Source organism: Andrographis paniculata, unplaced genomic scaffold (genome assembly GCF_009805555.1).
Source record: "Andrographis paniculata isolate CXL003 unplaced genomic scaffold, ASM980555v1 Contig98END, whole genome shotgun sequence".
NCBI classification, from domain to species: Eukaryota; Viridiplantae; Streptophyta; class Magnoliopsida; order Lamiales; family Acanthaceae; genus Andrographis; species Andrographis paniculata.
This window is the reverse complement of record NW_026137637.1, coordinates 2,233,651-2,254,843: the sequence shown is the minus strand read 5'-3', so window position 1 is coordinate 2,254,843 and position 21,193 is coordinate 2,233,651. Positions and strand designations below refer to the sequence as shown.

At 38.6% G+C, this 21,193-nt stretch overlaps 1 protein-coding gene and 1 pseudogene across 1 annotated transcript; both read left to right on the top strand.

Annotated features, from left to right (window-relative positions):
- On the top strand, positions 1 to 3,508 carry LOC127243697 (transcription factor MYB1-like). The gene is made up of 2 exons (XM_051263846.1): positions 1 to 402; positions 2,318 to 3,508. Exons 1-2 carry the CDS (start codon positions 111 to 113, stop codon positions 3,376 to 3,378), a joined length of 1,353 nt encoding a protein of 450 aa, XP_051119803.1. The 5' UTR covers positions 1 to 110; the 3' UTR covers positions 3,379 to 3,508.
- Positions 3,509 to 19,708: 16,200 nt separating this feature from the next.
- Positions 19,709 to 20,845, top strand: LOC127243770 (uncharacterized; annotated as a pseudogene).
- The last annotated feature ends 348 nt before the right edge of the window (positions 20,846 to 21,193 follow it).

Here is a 21,193-nt window from a genome sequence, read left to right as displayed (position 1 = left end):
CATTTGCTGAAATTTTTGTGTGTTAGTCGTCCCTGCAGTTACGAAGGCTGTTAGGTGCGGTTGCAGGCGGAGCTGCGGTGGCTTGTTGCGGTAGAGGGTAAGTTGGAGGGATGGGCGAAGTGGAAGAGGAGGTGGTGGGAGAGTCTCCGGTTGAGGCGGCGAGCGGCAGCGATGCAATGGCGGTTGATGGGGGAAAAGCGAGGGGCGGCGAGGGGAAGGGGGGGAGGGTTCGTGGACCGTGGTTGCCGCATGAGGATAGGGTTCTCAGCGAGCTGGTGGGGAAGTTCGGGGCGAGGAATTGGAGCCTGATTGCTCGGGGGATTCCCGGTCGGACTGGGAAGTCGTGCCGTCTACGGTGGTGCAATCAGCTCGACCCCTCGGTCGAGCGCAGGCCGTTTTCTGGTAGAGATTTTGATATTGTTTGTTGGATAAGATATTTTTTCCGCTATTATCATTGCTAGTGTTTTGTTTTGCTTGAATGTGAGTATGCACTTTTGTTTCTGGTAATTAATGACGAATGGTTTTCGATTTTGTGCCTTGTTCTAGTAGGTCTTGTGTTAATCAATACTTTAGATGAAATCATGTTTCGGGATATGCTGGAGTTGCTTCATTTTAATGATTTTTTATAGATGGTTATATCTATGGTGCATCTCTTTGTCACCTATGATGAATATAGTTTATGATTAGATGTTAAGGTGCTATGTTTGTGGCCAAGGAATTCGTGTTTTTGCGAATCTAGCTTTGTTTATTAGGTTACAAACTATTGAGCTTTGTTAAAAACTAGTTACGGTGTTAATGTGTGAGTACAATGTTTGATTTACATCGTTGAAGTATGGAATCACACTGTGATAAGAAACAACTATATATGGCGAGATCCTCTGTGTTCGTTTCCTTTGCCTTCTATTTAATATGTGAAGAACAGTCTCTTTCTTTTGCATAGCTGGGAGTACTAACATGCATGACTTCTAAAGAATTACATATGGATAACCGTAAGGCTAATGCTGAATGATTTTATATTTACATAAATATATGTGGATCGATATCTATTAGTGTGTTTGATTTTAGTAGAAATTTTGGGCAATAGCTTGCTTTGTTTATGGAGAAGCTAACAAAGAAACTGACCTGCACAATTGCTTGTTGCTTGTAAGTTTTCTGTATCTCTTATTCATCTTGCTGCATCAATATAATTTTCCTGCATTGTTCTCTGATCATTGCTTGTCGCTTGCATGTACGGGAACCGTACAAACATTTCAGTTCTTAATCGAACCTAGCGTTGGATATACTTTTTGAAGAGATTAGTAAGAAGTTCCTGAGATATTCTTACAAACTTATGAAAATTGTTGGCCTCAATAGTAACATTCTACCTTATACTAAGATGAAATAGAAGCTACCAATGGAATGAACCTCAATGTAACGGTTCCAGATTTTCTGAAATAGCTTAACAGCATAAAGATATACAATTAAAACAAATAATAAAAGTTTATCTTTTGTTGTTAAAATAACTATGATGAAGTGATGCAGCATTTTAGTCAAGCCATTTATTCTTTCTCACAATCTCATCTTTGAGCCTCTTCACTATAGGATCCTATCTTCTACAATAGATTGGCATATTTAATTATTTATAACTTAAGACTGGCACACATATTTCTATTTTCAATTTATGAATAGCTGTGCTACACTTTCTTATGGTGCGCGTCGCACCATGGCCCAAAAGACCTATGCGCCTTGCCATGCCATTCATTATTGGCAACTATGTCGGGCCCCATGTAGTTTGATGAGTCTTAAATGATGATTGTTATTAATATATAATGTGTTCAATCAGTAATATTGTTGTTTTCACTATACTTGTCTGGTTTTCAATCCATTTTCTTGTCTCTTCTCATCACATCGTTGACACAATATGCTTCTTGCACAATGGAGCATGAAAATTTACACTTCTGTTTTACAAAATTGATGTTGATGATATGGATATCTTCCCAATCTCTTGAAAAAGATGGCAGTATGGGGCTGAAGGTTGTTGCTGGTTCTGAGATTGCTACAGCAATTATATCTATATTTATCTTGAATTACTGGATCACTTTGTAGGCTATAGTTTCCTCTCCCGTTAGTGGTTGCACAATTCTAATCAAGTTTTAGTTGTGCTGCATTTTCATTTTATTATTAGGGAGAGGTCTGTGAATTTAACCCATTTGTCATCCATTGTTTAATTTCTCCTTTTTGGGCTGCTAGCTTATAATGCTTTTAGATTCAAGTTACTGGTCTTCTTTTTGGTTTGTCAAATTACTATTATTTATAGTATCTGGTTCTTACTTTGCAGAGGAAGAAGATCGTTTAATCATAGAAGCGCACGCAGTTCATGGAAATAAATGGGCAGTTATCGCAAGACTTCTCTCAGGGAGAACAGATAATGCAATCAAAAACCACTGGAATTCTTCGTTAAAGCGAAGGTCTGGGAATCACAGGAGATCAGTACCAGCAGCTGGCCTCGTGTTGCCTAATGCCACCACTGTATTGGACAAAACATTCTCGGATGAAACCTCATCAGGCGGAAATTTGAGTTCCTCGAAATATTCAGATGATCTGGTAATAAAATACGTAACGATTCAACCAAGCGAACATGACAAAGCCCAAACTACTTTAGGATGTGATTCGCTCAAACCAAGTGCACCTAATCTATCTGGTGGAAATATGAAATTGAGTTCTGCAGATAGGGGAGATGTGAGACCGGTGGAAGATCAGCTAAAGAGTTTCGAAGACAACACTCGAACTTCTGTAAGCAATTGTCTTCCAGAGCGAAATCCACTCGCATCTGAAAACAATTACACCTCTGCCAACCAGAGCCAGCCTGGGGTTTCTCAGCCTGTCACAAAAGTCGGGGCTTTCAGTGTGTATAATCCTCCCAGACACGACTCTCCATTTCCGGGAACTTTGCCGGTGCAAGGGTCTCTGCTTCAGCCATCCAAGCTGAGTTTTGACATTTGCAGATTCGTTGGTGACGACCCTGTGGTTCCAACCCAATGTGGCTATGGCTGCTGTGCAGCCTCCAGTCGACATTCTTATCCCAACTCATTGTTGGGAGCAGAATTTGTCGAATATGAAGAACCCCCGACTTTCTCAAGCCAAGAGATGCTGCATGTGGCTGCAGATTTGAAAAATATTGCCTGGATTAGAAGTGGTCTCAAGAGTACCAGGAGTGTTTCCGGTGGCGGGAATGACCAGCGAATTTCTGGTGGCATATCCGAATGTAAGAATGTGGAAGGAAGCCCCAAAAGTGACCATTTACCATGTGAAGGAAGAAACCAAATTCTCAAGACGACAAGAGAAGTGGCAACAACAACGGCACATACGTTGCGCGCTCAGGTAGAAGGCTTTAGCTGATTTCTTTACTCTGAGCACGCTAGAAATGCATTAGCTTTTCCATGGAATGTTGAAGTTTTGCTCTGAATTGGTGATTGTCGATGTATACAATGTTTGCAAAATGAATCTTGCGACTCAGGCACGATCGGAAGGCATCGGGAGTTTCAACTTATGATCGTTCACGAGTTATCTCTCATACTATCAGCCGATGAGTATTCTATTTTAACTGGGCGTGATAAGTATTCTATCTTATATTCATTTGTCATTGTTCTTGTTATATTTGTTCCAAGTATTTCAATTTTTTTTACCTCTTGTGTAAAACCGCCATGGCCAAAGGATACCAGGGGTTCCGAGATGACCATATATATATATTTTTTATTTTTTTTTGTGCTGAAGATGACTTTTTATATTTATAATAAATTTATCAAATCTTAAATATATTTCATAAAATTTATAACTTTGGATTCGTTCAAAAAAATTTGTTTTTTTTTAATTATAAATATTTTTATTTATCTTTAAAACTTTCAGTTTTTTTATAAAATTAATTTATGGTAATTTATGGTAATGATAAATAAATATATATATTTATATTTATTTGTATCGTATAAAATTTTATTCTCTACGAAATAATAATCATATTATATATGTTTTATTGAGATAAAATATTAAAAATATTTAAAATACTAACAACAGAATTTATATAAAAATATAATAAAATAATATCATAATTTATTATTAATAAGTCATTAATGTGCGCTATCTAAAATATGTGTTTCTAAACAAAAAGATGATCCTGCACCGAGGGAGTATCATTGAATAATATTCCCACCGTCCCATGTAATTTGGGTCTTCTATTATTGTAAATCAAGAATTGGGATAAAATATAATTAGTATGTAATGAAATTAGTATGTAACGAAGAAGTGTATTAGTAAAAATAATAATTATTATTATTTAGTAACAATAATTATAGATTAAATAGTTTTATAAAGATTAAAAAAATTATTGTTGGCTATCAAATCCTAACAAAATAAAGTAAAATTCAAATTAAGAAATGCTTCGAATTTGATGGGATGGTTTGATATTACATATGAATCCCTAAACACCGACATTACCTAAAACGCAAATCGAAATGTACACAAAGAGCAAGAAATTAAAAGTCTCAACAGAGGCCTTTTTCTTTTTATTTTCCTTTAGGTGTGCTTCCCTTTTATCCTTTCATTTGCCACCTTTTCGGACAAATGGATTCGGTTCTAAATCTGGCCAGGTAACCGCCTGACTGTTACCTTTTAAAAAAACTTATAATAACCAAAATCGGTTATCATCAAAGGATGCACCCACTCAGTTTTTGGATAGTCTATCCTTCGCCCGGGGCGGTTTTAATCCTGCAACCATTCGGCGCAACTCATCATGCACAACTTTTCTGGTCATTGGACCCTTTTGTTGATTCGGCCGAAACCAAGTCCCACAACTCAACTATACTGGCCCACCTTGATCCAATGGGCCCCATAAAGCGAAGCCCTAGACCATTTTCTGAACTCAACAACTTGCCTCTCTTTCAGAGAATATCAAGAGTCACATCTCGAAAGAGATGACTGTTGACATGACGTCTGCCGTACTTTGCCCTAGGTCTGTACCATCATCATCACAAAAAGGAGGAGAGAAATAAAATCTCTTCACTGCTATTACCCTCTTTTTCACTGCTATTACTTTTCTCTTCACTGCTACCAAACACCTCCAGCGAAATCAAAACTTCGCTGTACTCAGCCTAGATCATTTGCGTGCACCTCTATGGAGAGCAACACCGTTGTCATCCCGTTTGACGGATTTGCGCCGGCGCTGGCCATGAACCCCTTTTCCAATGTTACTCCGGTAGTGTGCCCTTTTGTCTCTACCATCGCCGAGGGGTCCCCAACACTGAATTTCTTGCAGCATAATCGTCGTCTTGCCATACACAACGGAGCTTTTAATGCCGCTCGCCTCTGGGATGACATCAAAACCAACCTTCTAGATCTCAAGGACGAGTTTCGGACTTGGTACGAAAGGGTAAAGAAAAGTTTTGGGAAGCAATGGAAGCAGCAGGGGTTGGACAAGGCCATTTTGTTGTCATGTCAAAACTTCAATATCAATTAAACATTCATTCTAGCCATGGCCGCTTTCTGGGACCACGAAGGTTAGTGCATTTCTGCTGCCCACCGGACCAATTGGCCCGACTTTGATGGACGTTTTAACGATCGCCCACCTTCCGATTGTTGGGGAAGACCCAGTGGTCGGGACTCTGACTGGTCATGAACCAATAACCAAAAACCGTGGATGGGGAATAAAGATGCCACCGCACAAGATACCCCAATGACCGACGAGGAGCACGTTGTCTTTTTACTGTATTGGGTCTGCAGGTATGTAGCTATTTTCCGAATTTGTTCTTGATTCTTACTGCACAATATTCTTACGCGTCCATGTCCCAATCATGACAGATATGTGATATGCCCTTCTTCTAAATCCATCACCTATACCCACACAGACATTACCATTCACCTGGCTCAGGGCCAATTCTTATCGATCGGCACCCTATTTCTCTCTAGTCTTTACGAGGGCCTTTCTAAAGTCTGCACTAAACTATCTAGCTCTACCAAACTTGACACCATTTTTTTCAGGTCCGGTCTGCTTTCTGGAACTTTGGTTCCGTCTATACTTTCATCCCATCTTCTTCGGTCAGCCACCACTTCTTTTAGATTCGGACATATCATTCGGTCAGTATGTCCTATTCCTTTGTTCTGACTGTAAACACCACAAAAACCCTGAAATCCTTCTTAAAGCTATATTGGAGTATGATATGACCGACTCAAACTATTATCCCTACTTCCATCTGACCACTTTTGCCACACCGCCCTTCTACATCCCCCGTCCATACCTTTTCCGTACGAGCCACCCGTTGAATCCCCGCACCCTACTCTCAAATACTCCTGGGAAGTGCCGTTAAGACCGTGTTCTCTCTTTGCTAGAAAAAAACTTGAGAAAATGAAGAAAACATATTCCGCCTTCCCCTACTACCCGCACTAATTGGCGCGTTAATTCGGTTGTCGCCAAGGGATTCCAGCCTTGACCTTCACTACTCACCTTGTCCGAACCCATACACAAAACATTGTAGCCGAATACGCCATCAAGCCCTACACTGATAAGCTTATTAAGTATCTGATCAACCATATCTATACTCATTTCCACGACTGCCCAGACGTCATTCCGGCCTTTCGAGAATGGTGGACATAAATGGCTTGGCCAGTAGTTGGGAAGCCAATCGATGACTGCATGAAAATTCTTTTTCCTCCAGTCACCAATTCTGGGTCCCAGCTGGCCCTACTACCGCAACCTTTGACGGGGCAGGTTGCTCTTGGACCCCCGCGACCGAAACGACAGCGAGGGGTGAAAGCCAGCGGGGCTAGCTCCTCCCGCAAGAAAACCAAGGCCTCTGCGGCGGACAAGCCGGCGAAGTCAGAATAGCAGTGCAAAGAGAGGGAAGACTACTTAGCCTCCCTCCAAGTAGACATGACACTCTTCCCCGAATTCCGATCACTCGCCGTCCAACGAGCCCTAGTAGGTATTCATGCTTTGGAGAAACTTTAATCTTGCTTATATATATACGTCTAACCTCGTTCGTATGTCAGCTGCAACTGGGCCAACCACCAATCCAGCCATCACACCGACAAACCCAACTCACTTGTCTACCGCCGCACCAATAACTGAGCAAAATCTAGAAGCACAGATCGGAAGATAACCGCCATCCACCAACATTCCAGCTCCTGAACACTTACCTGCCGAGAACAGAGGCCAAGTTACACCCGATTTCAGACGATAAGTCACGTACGGTGAGTTATTATATTTAGGATATTCTAAAACAACCATGTTTTTTTACTTGTCTGAACTTTCTAGGAGTCGGCCTTGTCTGCAGCCATGGTTCGCCGGATCGGCCGATTCGGGTCCGACTCGGCCGATCCGGAACCGGAATGGGCAGGACCGTTCCGGTACTGAAAAAAAATCCGATTTTCTTCCAAATCTTCATGAAATCACTCAATTTTTTTTATTTTGGAGATGCTTTTGTCAATCATTCTCCTTCCATTACTTCAATTTAATACGTAGAACTTGTGAAGTACTTCAATTTCATATTTGGAATTTGAAACTTGGAAAGGAGAAGATGTGAGTTTAGGATAAATTTAGGGAAGATATTGTTCGGTAAGATGAAGAAGTAGTGGAAGGTGCGGCTGCGTTGTGAATAAAGAAGGTTGCTGAAGAAGAAGAGGATTGGAGAGGAAGATCGAGCAGTGTTGTCGGTTGGGGAAAAGGATAGTGCAGGTTGGGAAGAAGAACGAGTAGCGAATAATTGATTGAAAATATTTTGGAAAATAACCTAAATAATTATTTAAGTCCATTTAACTTAATTTTTGTAAATATAAGTATAAAATTAATTTGTTTACTTTGGATCGGAATTAGTATTAGATTATTTTAATTATTTTGTTTATTTAATTTTTAAATTTAATTGTTTTGATTTGTCTTTAATTTTTACTTAATTTATCCAAATTGATTTTCATTAAAATTGATATTTTAGAATAACTTATAACTAATTGTAAAATTATTTTTTAGATCAAATTATATATATAATTTTTAAAATTAATTATATTTATGTTTTAATATATTTAATCGTGTATATTATCATTTTTTAAAATAAAAAATTTTATATAAAAATAATGTTGACCGATATTTGACCGATACACCGCGCCGATATGCCGCGACGTATCTGGAACGGTGAAAGCTGATCCGCGACAACGATCCGCGACGGCAAACCATGTCTGCAGCAGAAGAGCGTTCTGCTAGGCCGACTGGAAGAACTCCTTTTCAATCACGAACGAGGGAAGAAACAAAAATTCCTTCCCCTGTGGATTCAACGCGTACACTAACTGCCCCAGAATGACCCCAAAATCAGCCTGATCCATCCGCGTTTTTGGGCCCTTCGGCTCAAACAGCAGCCCCAGACCAGGTCACCAAATTTGCATTTCTGTTATTACCAGCATATTTGTATCATATTTAGTCCCACTTTTTCTATTGTGCAGGCCCCAGGTTTTTTGAACTCTCTTTCTGTCGTTGTTCTCTCTACTAACAACCGATAGGTGATCTCCCGGATAGTTGGGAGATCTGACCAGCCTTACCGTCGACGAATTAAACAAGCTAACGGACAATCTCCTTAGTCTGCTGAACAATCAGCCTGTCGGATCCCCTGCTAGTCAAGTGCTTGATCGGGTTCTTAAGCGACTGTCGGAAGTCGTAATAGACTTACCGTTTCTTCAATTGGCAACAGCTCAGGAACCCCAACTTTTTTTGACCGATTCCCTTAACCGCACTCTGGAAGATGTGGATTCAACCCTGAGCAGATCGCGACAACGAAAAATAATTTTACAGCTATCTAGGGAACAACTCTCTGCAGACATGGACAGGAACAGATGAGAAATCGAGCATCTGCAGCAAACGTTGTTAAGACAGGAAAAGAAGCTGACTGAATTGGACAAGTGCCTAGCTGATGAAAATCAGGTGGTACGAGACCCAGCAGACCGCCGGACAGCCCTTGCCCATGACCTGGAAATTGCCAGCCGAATCAAACAACGAGCAGAAAGAACTTCCTCTGTTGCTCAACAGAGGGCGACCAGGCTAAACCAGAAATGGTCAGACATACTAACCGCGCTCAACTCACTTATGTGATGAGCCTGTAAATTTGTAGCTTACAATAGACATTGTCTTTTATGTTTTTCCTTATTTTACGTCAACACTTGGTTAGCTTGAAATCTCAAACCCATAAATCAGGCCAAAATATCAGTAACCTAACACAATAAATAAGCAACCAGCCTTTAATTCTAACAATCAATACCTGTTAGGTAGAAATCTTAGATCAAGAGACTAATATGTCTTCTCAGCAACCCCGCATTCGTGTCCCGATTACGAACTGGGAAGGTGTTCTTCAAACCTTTTTGGTTGGGCAGCACCCTGTCTCTGTTCATGCAGAAGACCTACTGCAGGTGCTTAAACAACTTGATTTCAAATTCAAATTTTCTCAGAGAGGACGCCGTACCTTACACCGAACTACCCGTCTGATGCAACGGGTCACTGAGAGTTATGAACCCTCCAAACACATGCCTAGTCCCTTCCCTGATCTCGAACACCATATGGATCTGATCGAACACCATATGATGGTTGTCCTACCGGACCTCAGCTGGGTAAGCAAATTTTCTCAGCAAAGGGCAGCCTTTACCCGTTTGCGGGTGCTTGTTGATAGAGAACGTCAGACCCTGGATGATATGAAGAAAAGAACCGAAAGAACCCTTGACGAAATGCAAGAACAATGACAAAGGTATCTTCCCGAACTGAATGATCTCTTAGATGAAGATCCCCTAATAACTGTTGGACCCTAGGCTCCGGATTCCGATAATGACGAGGATACCCCCTGCATCACCATTCCCGATGATGACTAGCTCGGGCCCCGAATAGCCTCGAATCCCCTCATGGGTTCGGTAATAAAGTGACCGTTCAGTCGGCCCCGAGCCATGAAAAGGCTAGGTAATACCTTTTCAAGTATTTTGCGTTAATGCAATCATGTACTGATTTTCCATTTTGGTCAATGATAATAAAGACCCCATTTCCAATCTCTTTATGAACTATGTAAGGTCCCTCCCAATTAGGGAACCATTTCCCGAGGTGATCCGTCTTCTTGTATGTCGGTAAAATAGTCTTTCATACCATGTCTCCTTTTTTTAATTTTCTTGCATTGACCCTTTTTTTGTAATATTTCATTCGAGTCTGGCTCTCCAAATACAGATGATCAGTAGTCTCCATTCGAGACACGTCCAACTCCTCTAGATACTGAAACATCCTTTTTCACAAATTATTTTTATTATCAACTTTGGTCAAAGCCGTTCGGGCAAAAGTTACTTTAACTTCAGCTGGTAAAACTATATCTTGCCCCAAAGTAAACTGATATGGTGAAAACCTGGTAGCCGAATTCCGGTTGTTTCGATGCGCCTACAAAGCCTGTTGTAGCAACGCGTGCCACCTCCTCGGATTATCGCTCACCATTTTCCTGATAATATTGATGATAATCTTGTTTGATGCCTCGGCTTGCCCATTAGCCTGCGGATAGTACCACGAGGAATGATGTAACTTAATGTTGAATTCTCCCAAAAATTCCACGAACCTTTCCCCAGTGAACATGAGCCCCTGGTCTGTCACAATAGTGTGCGAAATCCCATAGTGAAAAATAATATGTTCTCGAACAAAATCAATCACTTCATGTTGGGTGGCATTCTTTAAAGGAATTGCTTCTACCCACTTGGTGAAATAATCTATTGCCACCAAAATAAAGCAATGATGTTTAGATGATGACGGATGAATCTTCCTGATGATATCCATAGCCCAAGCTTTAAATGGTCATGGCTTAATAATAGCCTGTAATTCCACACTGGACAAATGATTCAACGGCCATGTCTTTAGCATTCTTCGCATCCTTTAGCAAATCTTATGCAATCCTCGAATATCTTAGGCCAAAAGTATCCCAAACGATGAATAGTCCATCTCATATTCAAACATGCCCGATGGGTGTCGCAGATTCCGCCGTGGACTTCATGCATGACAGCTACCGACTCTTTGGGTCCCAGGCATCGGAGAAGAACATCCTCCAATGTCCTTTTATATAAGGATCCACCGATTATACAAAAACGTAGGGCTTTCAGACGAACACTGACTGGTACTGTGGTGTCTGGGTTCCTCAAATAATTCTTGATCTCTGTTCTCTAGTTTGCACTATGTATCTCCTGATCAGGATCTTCCCCTACAACGCAATTAATCCCCCAATGCGTTGTATGACCGTTTTGCGCCATTTCATTGGACAACGGTTCTCCGTCCTGGGGATATGCTCGATTACGACCTCGGCAATCTTGGCCAATAAGCCACTAACCAGGTCCCTATATTTCCTTAAATGGGGAAGATTGCAGGCATACAAACCCAACACCTGATTGATAACAAGTTGAGAGTCCCCTCTTAAAACTACTGACTAAACTTCTCTCTTTACGAATGTCTTCAATCCTAAAATTAACGCCTCATACTCTGAAGAATCATGAGTTATGGCTTCCAACTTTAAATAGAGCTTGATCCACTTGGCCCCAAGGCCTTCCAAGGAGACCTCGGCTCCCGAACGCTCCCGCGTACCCAAGGTCTGACACTAACTAGGGATTCGAGACCAGAATCCATGCCATCCGTTTGAGAAAACTCTGGCGAAAAATCAGCTACTGCCTAGCCTTTGACCCCTTTCAAGGGTTTGTATGACAGCGTAAAAGGGGCTAACTTAATTGCCTATTTCATTAATCTCCCCTACATGTTAGGCCTTTGAAGGTTAAATTAACAATATCAAATTTGGCAATTACCTCAGTCTCTTTTGGCAGAAGATAATGCTTCAATTTGGTACATGCAAAGACCAGCGAGTAACACATTTTCTCAAGCATAGTATAATTGAGTTCGGGTCCGATTAATGTCTTACTGAGGTAAAACACCGCTATCTCTTTTCCTTCGTCCCAATCCTGCACCAGAAAACAGTTCACTGTATCGTACGTAGATGCCATGTAAAGCTTGAAAGGCCGACCGAGCCTGGGTGGCACCAAAACTGGTGGATTCGCAAGAGCTTGTTTAATCGCGTCTAAAGCTTCTTGTTGTTCTTTCCCTCAATCGAAGTTTGTTCTGGCTTTCAAGAGCTTGGTGATAGGCTTCATTTTGCCCGCTGCGTGGGCTATGAATCTCCTTAAATAATTTACCTTACCGAGCATGCTCTGAACTTCCTTAACAGTTTCAGGGGGGCGAATAGCCAATACGGCTTTAGCTTTGTTAGCATCAACCTCAATCCCCTTATGGTGGAACGGATACCCCAAAAAACTTCAAGCTGAGACCCCAAAAGCACACTTCATTGGGTTCATCTTAAGGTTGTACTTCTGTATTAAAATGAACGTCTGCTCGAGATCGGTCAAGTGTGATTCAAAGTCGGTTGACTTAACGATAACGTCGTCAATGTAGACTTCCATGGAGTTACCTATCAGATCATGGAAGATAGCATTCATAGCTCTCTGATAGGTAGCTCATGTATTCTTTAAACCGAATGGCATTACGGTCCATTCGTAAATCCCAAAAGCTCCGAGACATCTAAAGGTTGTTTTATAGATATCCTCTTCAACCAAGAAGAGTTTATTATAATGTGCGTTTCCATCCATCAGGCTAAGAATATGGTGATCCGCTGCCGAATCAATCAGCATATCGGCCACTGGAATAACATATTCGTTTTTAAGGGTGGCTAAATTTAGATCCCTAAAATCAATGCAGATCCTAACCTTGCCATTCTTTTTTGTTACCATAACTATGTTGGCCAACCATTCTGCATATCTGCAAGATCGAATAAATCCGGCTTTCAAAAGCTTCTCAATTTCTTCCTTAATTTGAGGCATTAATTCTGGTGTGATTCATCGCGGAGCTTGCTTACAAGGCTTGAATCCTGTCCGAATAGGAAGCCAATGCTCGATCAGGCCTCGATCCAGTCCTGGCATTTCCCTACAGTCCCAAGATAAGCAATCGATGTACTTTCGAACCAAAACCACAATAAATTCCTGCTGAGTTCGTGAAAAAAAACCTGCTAATGAAGTGAAGACGGCACACATTAAGATGCATGGATTCAGTCTCTTTCCAGCAGAACCGAATAGGTGGTGTCTGCTTCTACCACAAAGAACACGGTAGAAATAATCTTCAGGCACACCTCTGTAGGAGCAACCATCATGCCTTTCGGCTTGGTCGTTTGGCCAGTGAAGCTGGTCATCTCGATATCGACTGGTGTAAGATTGGATTTGTTCTTCCCTAGCCTGTGCAAGGTTTTCAAAGGCATAACGTTAAAAAATACACCATTATCAATTAAAGCTCTACTTACCAGTTTCCCATAAATATGTGCATCCACATAAAGTCATTTCAGATGTGAGATTGCTTCTTCCGGCATCGGTGGGAAAATAGCTCAAGTTGATTCGAGCGGTTTGTATAGGCTCAGCGAAGCCCACTCTTCTTCGGGCATTGGATCGTCCAAAAAATGAGCCTATATTGGTTTTTTATCCATTTGGTGGGCGCTCAACATTCTCACTGTAAAAGTATGGGCAACCTGATCACAATTTTTCTTAGAGTCCATCAGGTCTTCCCTATTAGGAGGAATTTTCTTTAATCGCAGCAAGTCCCGCACTTTGTTTGGTGAGAAATTTCCGAACACCATCGGTACGGGTCCGAAATTTATTTCCTCTTCGGGACCTGTATTGATCTGGTGGCAAAAATGGCACCTAAAACATTCCATTCTTTCTGGACGACGGTCTTCTTTGTCTATTCGACTTAGAATCTTGACATTCTGTTTGAGATCCCCTTTCAAATTTTGCCTCAGATGCCTATTATTCGCCTCTTGGTTGAATTTCCCATCATTCTGCTTATTCCAACCATTTTTCGGCCATTTTCCTTGCAAGGCTGCACACCTTCGCTTAGAATTTCTAATTTGTGTACGATTCATCCCAGGGAATCTTGGATCGATGTCGATGGATAAGGGCTTCCGATTTCGATTCCAGCCATCTTTCTTTGGTGGTTGGGGCTTGCGCATGGATCCAGGGCGCACGAACACTCTATCTTTTACCTCAACTATGAAAGTACTGCCGAATTGTCCCATTTTTCGGCCACTCTCGACAAAACTTCTGACATTTTCCTAGACTCATGTCTTTTTCCCATGTTGATGGTAGCCATAGTGACTTTCAAAAATGGTTGTTGTTCAACACCAGAGTGACATACTTGAATCTTCCTTCTTTGATGGCTTTTTGTATTTCTTTTCGAAAATTGGTGCATTGACTCGTATTGTGTGTAAATGAATTATGCCACTTACAATATGGTCGCCCTTTGATCTCTTCATTAGTGGTCAACCTCTGTCCTTTTGGAATGCGGATTTGCCCATTAGCCAATAATATATCGAAGATTTCATCAGCCTTAGACGTATCAAAAGTAGGTTGATCCTTGTTGGTTTCTGTCCCTAGTGTAGGCTTTACTTTGGAACAAACGTAAGGTTTCCCTTTAATGACTTCAAAAATCATCTCTTCTATTCCCTCGCGATCTGCTACTTCGGAGGTATAAACTTCTGCTCATATATTGGTCATTTGCTTGAATTTTCCTCTCCTCAGACTTTGGTCTTTCTATTTGAACAAAGACTTCAAACGTCCTGCCTTTGATGCAAGTTGCGCCAGATCTCGTATGTCATGGGCCGTCAGAGCCTCCCTCAGCTTGGTGTGCATATTACGGAATACCAAATTTGTCATCTCTCCCTCGTCAATAATGGTCGGACATCTGCCTTTCATCAACCGGATGCACTCTATGAACTGGGATACACTTTCTTCGTTCATCTTCTTTGTTTCCAATAAATCGGTTAATGAAACCGTGGGTATGGGATTAAAAAATCTGGCATGAAAAATGGCTTCTAATCCTCTCATTTTTGGATTTGTCCGGGTGGCAAACTAGCAAACTAAGAAAATGCCGTCTTTGTCAGCGAGAGCCCAAATAACTGCAGTTTGTGGTATAGATTGTTACTGATTTCACCAAGTTGAGCAGTAAAACACCCCACATGCTCTATAGTAGAAAAATCGTCTTCACTCAAAAAGACGTGAAAATCTGGAGGCCGGTAATTCCTTGGGATGGGGTGTTTATTGATAATTTTTTCTGGAAATGGCCTCTGATACATTGGGCGGTTCATCATTTGAGGATTCATCCCGAAGTGTACTCTAAGAACATGAGCGGCGTCTTTCGGGTCAACCCTATACGGTGGGTTGTCATGTATAATGATGGGATCATGTCCTTGTCCTCCCAGGCGTTCTTCTCTCAAATAACCCGGCGGGGGCTCTGTTCTTGTTCCTAGTGGAACATTATTGGGGTAAGTAAGATGCGACTTCCCCTTGTCCGCCCTGCTCGGAACCGTGACACTTGGGATTGTGCTCTCAATATAAGATGGTCTTGCAAAATTCGCCTGAAGTCGGGATGGAGATAGTACTGAGGGTGTGGGGCCTGTTTGAAGTGTAACCCTTAAGAAAGCTTGATTTATCATATTCTGCATCAAATTTTGCTGATCACGGAGCATTGCTTGCATGGTAGCGGTTTGCTGGTTGTTCAATTGCTGAACATAGGCCGCCCATTTGGTGGGCACTTGAGTTGTACCCCCAACTGGCGGGATTGCTCCTGACATGGATATCCTCCCCGCAGCTGTACTGGGGGCTGAGACTGAGAACCAACCAAGTGGTTATGACTTCTTTCAACAATTCGACCAGAACAGAGTTGAATAAAGTTGTCTTGACATGTGTACTTGGTAATCTTGCGAATTGCTCCCACTGTGGTCGTTAATATTTTAGCTATCAAATCCTAACAAAATAAAGTAAAATTCAAACCAATGAATGCTTCGAATTTGATGGGATGACTGAGATTACATATGAATCCGTAAGCACCAACGTTACCTAAAAAGCAAATCGAAATGTAGACAAAGAGCAAGAAATTAAACGTCTGAACAAAGGTCTTTTTTTTTTTTTTTTCCTTTAGGCGTACTTTCCTTCTTATCCTTTCATTTGCCACTTTTTCAGACAAATGGATTCGGTTCGGAATCTGGCTAGGTAACTGCCTGACAGTTACCTTTTAAAAAAACTTCTAATAACCGAAGTCGGTTATCATCAAAGGATGCGCCCACTCAGTTTTCGGGTAGTCTATCCTTCATCCAGGGCAATTTTAATCCTGCAACCATTCGGCCCAACTCATCATGCACAACGTTTCGGTTCATTGGACCCTTTTGTTGATTCGGCCGAAACCAAGTCCCACAACTCAAAACTATACTGGTCCACTTTGATCCAATGGGCCCATAAAGCGAATCCCTAGACCATTTTCTAAACTCAACAATTATAAAATTTAAAATTTAAAATGTGATTAAAGTGTATAATCATATTTTCAAATTATAAAATAACAAATTACATGAGACTGGCGAAAAAGAAAATATGAATAAATTGTGTGGGACGGAGGGAGTAACATCATAATTATATTGAGACTTTATTGTCAATTATGACGATAAGGCATTATAAAATGATTGTAAGGCTATCCACAAGAGAAACCCACACAGACAGTTAAAAAAAAATTAAAAATTAAAAGTCAAATTCTTTGATGCCAGGGTGTAGTGTCGGTTACCTATGCAACGTTGATTGGCGTAAAACTCTGACATGGGTATAATTATTGACATATGTTAATTAGAATACATGGAAAAAAAAATATTTATTTTTAGTTATCTTTTATGCACTTTATTTTTGTTATATATATTTATTAATAATTTTTATATTTTTATATTTTATAAAATTTTATTTTTTACAAAATGATATCAATATATATTTTTGTTTAAGAAAATTTTAATTAAGTATAATCAATTAATAATAATAAAAATTTAATTTTCTAATTATTATATAATTTATTCATTAAATTACACAACTAATTAAAATATATATACTTACTAAATATGTAATTGAAATTTTTTTTAAAAAAATTAAAGATACATAAATACAAAAAATTATACCATAAAATTAAATTTTTACATCACATTAATTTTATTGAATTGATTATTGTACTAGTTTCTTACACCATTCTTATATTTATCATTGCAGTATCACAGAGTATTTAAAAAATCGAATCAAACTTCGAAATCGTGAAACACATCATCAACTAAAATTAGATTTAGTTGAACAGATGTGGCAGATATTTGGTTCTCCAAATAATTAAGTTGTTCGATATTATTTTAATTAAAATAATTGCATTGTTATATTTGCAAATACTTTTCTCTTATTTTATATATAGATTATTATATTAAATACAAATAATTATAATTAAATAATAATATTAATATCGATCACAACAACAACAATATAATAATAATAAGAAATATTTTTTATTATTTATAAATTATTAAATAAATAGATATTAATTAATATATATTAGATACAAAATTACTATTATTTAAATTATTTTAAAAATAAATAATTTAATAATATGGAGAAAAGAGAAATTAAAATTTGTGTAAATAAATTTATTTGATGGAGGTATAAGACTATCCACAACCGGAGGTGCTTCCAACCTAGCGCCTCCCACATCACCATTTTAGTAAAAATAAAAAAATAAAAAAATTCCTCTGACATCAAGAACCGCACGCTGCGATTATGCGTCTCCTCATGTGATTCTTCTCGTTTGGAGGCTAAAGTATGTCTATTTTTACTATTTAATAAATAATATTAAAATTATATATGTCATACTTATTTTATTAAAATTGTATATATCATATTTATCTTAACTTGTTTGATATAAAGATTATATTTAAATTTATTATATAAAACTTATTTAATATTTGTAATAATAGAAATTTTAAATATATTCTTATTTTTTATTTTAAATAGTATTTAATGAATATTTTATAAAAAAATTAATCTAATATCTACTATTAATTTAATTATAATATTGCTTAGAAAAATATAATTTTATTAACATATAAACTTAATTAAATTACATACAATACAAATAAAAATAAAATTACATGAAAATATTCATAAATTTAAAAGTAAACTTACATGACTTAATTAAAATTACACACAATAAAAATATTAATTGAAAATGCATAAAATTATTCATAAATTTAAATGCAAATTTAAGAGACCTAATTAAAATTGCAAACAATATATATTATAATTAAAAATACATAAAAAATACTAATAAATTTGAATGCAAACTTATGGAAAGCATTCGCGTGCCAACCTTTCTTTCACTCATTTTTCAAAATCAGTCAGTTTATCATCACCTTTGGCCATTAACATCATGAGCATCTCCATCTTATTTGAAGTAATTTGTAGTCGTTTAGCATCCCGATCAATCTTCCTCGTTGTTTTGTCCAATCTTTTAGCTTTCAGAAGTGCTTCTATTTTCTCGAGTTGTTATTTCAAACTTTGTTCTTTGACAGCTGCCATATGTTCCAACTTGACTAAATTCGTTGTTTTTTTCGTAAAATTTTTCATATTTTTCAGTAGGATTTGAATTGAATTCCTCATTTTGCACTTGTTTCTCCCTCTTCTTACTTGCTTTAATACCAGGGGGCGAGTAGGAGAAGTTGGGTCATCCACATCAAAGTATGGTGTCTCCGGGCACGAACTTGAGTAATCACCATCTTCAATTATTTTCGTTCGCTTTGAAATTCCACCACTGTTATGAGATGATTCACAGTAACTGGCCTTTCATTTGGACTCATTTCTGAGTATACACCAAGCATCTTCATGGACGAAGCCTTTATTCTCACCGTCATTTGAATATATCTTCTTTGTTGCATCGAGGACATCCTTGCTTGCTTGTCTATTGCGTATGTTTCGATTACCCTCCTCATAACACCCAACAAACTTTTGCACAGCCTTACATATCTTACTCCAACGATTTTTACATTGAGTAACTCTGCTCGTTGCACTTTCGGGCTTGTTCTCCATGTAGTAAGATGCAATTCTTTTCCAGAAAGCACTACTTGGTTGGTCAGTGTTGGTTACGGCATCCTTACTTGTGTTTAGCCATGCACTAATTAAAAGTTCGTCTTAGGTCCAGCTCCACATCTTCCTCGTATCTTTATTTTTTGTATTTTCAGGAACATCATCATCATCTGCTAAATTGATAGGTGTGCAGTATTGTGGGGTGTCCATTGCTTCAGTGGCTTGCATCATGAATTGAGGAGATGGTGAACTTCCGAATGCTTGAAAATGTGGAGGATAGAAGTTTGGAGGAATTTGATAATTTGGTGAAGGATTGAATGGTTGAAATAGGAGATTAGATGTAGGGAATTGGTTGATTTCCTAACATGTTCATAAAACTTGGAAATCAAAAAGAATTTTGGGGATCTTGAGAGTTTGATGAATTTTGAGAGTTGAGATCCATTCATGGGAAATTCAAGAGAAAATATAAAGAGAAGAAAATGAAGAGAGAAGATTTATAAGGAGATGGTGTAGATTATATGAAGTATGTAGTGTATTTAAAGTAAACATTGCAACTGCTGTATTCCTCAACGGATTTATTCCCAACGATTATATTCCCAATGGCTATATTCCCAACGACTATATTCCCCACAACTAGTTTTTTATTTATATATATGTTACCAATTCATATGCATATAATTCATTTACACAATAGTTCAACCTTTCATATTTTAAAATACATTTATTTTCTCCCAAAATAATGTCAGCCCCATCCTTATCTCTGTCCGATTCATCCGACGAAGACTTGGAAAATATGTGTCATTTGGCAAAAACATATGCTCAATTGTATCAAGAGATTAAGCACATCAACAATGAAGATGAGGGAAGCTCGCGACAACTTCGACGGAGAACATACATAGAGAGGAATCGTGAAGATGGTCATACTCGATTATTCAATGATTATTTTTCTGATAACCCCGTGTATCCAAGTTCTTATTTTCGCCGTAGGTTCCGAATGAGAAAGCATGTTTTTCTTCGCATCGCAGATCACCTCTCCAATGAAATGGAGTTCTTTCAGCAACGGCGTGATGCTACAGGAAGAGATGGATTGTCAGCATTACAAAAATGCACAGTAGCAATACATGTATTGGCATACGACACAGCTACTGACACTGTTGATGAATATCTTCATCTTGGAGAGAGCACTGCAAGGGCATGTTTGAAGCAATTTGTTGAAGGGATGTGTTCTATATTTGGTGACGAATACCTACGACGACCAAATTCTGTTGATATACAACGATTATTATTTGTTGCAGAGACACGTGGTTTTCCAGGCATGCTATGAAGTATTGATTGTATGCATTGGGAATGGAAAAATTGTCCAGCTGCTTTGAAAGAGCAATTCGAACGTGGAGATCATGGCAAACCTACAGTTATATTGGAAGTTGTAGCGTCATACGATCTATGGATTTAGCATACATTTTTTAGCACACCAGGTACATGCAATGACATTAATATACTTGATCGATCCCCGATATTCGATGATGTTTTGAATAGGAGAGCTCCAAAGGTTAATTTTGTTATCAACGGTCATCAATAGAATATGGGATATTATGTTACTGATGGAATTTACCCTCCGTGGGCAACTTTTGTTCAATCAATTTGTCTATCTCAAGGTTATAAAGCACAATTATTTGTGCAACATAAAAAAGCGGTTCGAAAAGATGTTGAGCGTACCTTTGGTGTATTACAAGCTTGGTTTGCCTTCGTTAAAACTCCATCACTTATTTGGGATATCAATATACTATGTAAAATAATGAAAGCATGCATCATATTGTATAATATGATTGTAGAAGATGAAAGAGATACTTATATGCATTATTACGATACATCTTAATATGATCAAGTGAAGACAAGTGCTAACTCAAATTGGTCATACAACAATACGAGACATGCAACTATGGAGCAATACCTACGGAATATAATGCGACTCCGGGCTAGGGAAACACACCATCAACTCAACGCGGATTTAGTTGAACACATTTGAGATAAGTTTGGTCAATCGGCTATTTAATTTGTTTGAAAAATATATTGTAATATTATGTATTTTTCATTAAATTTTGAGTTTGAATTTTTAATTATTATGCAAGTATGAAATTATTATTTTTATTTATTTTATTTATTTATGCTAAATAATTGTTTTATTTTTATTAAATATTATAAGAATAAAATATGATTGAAAAAT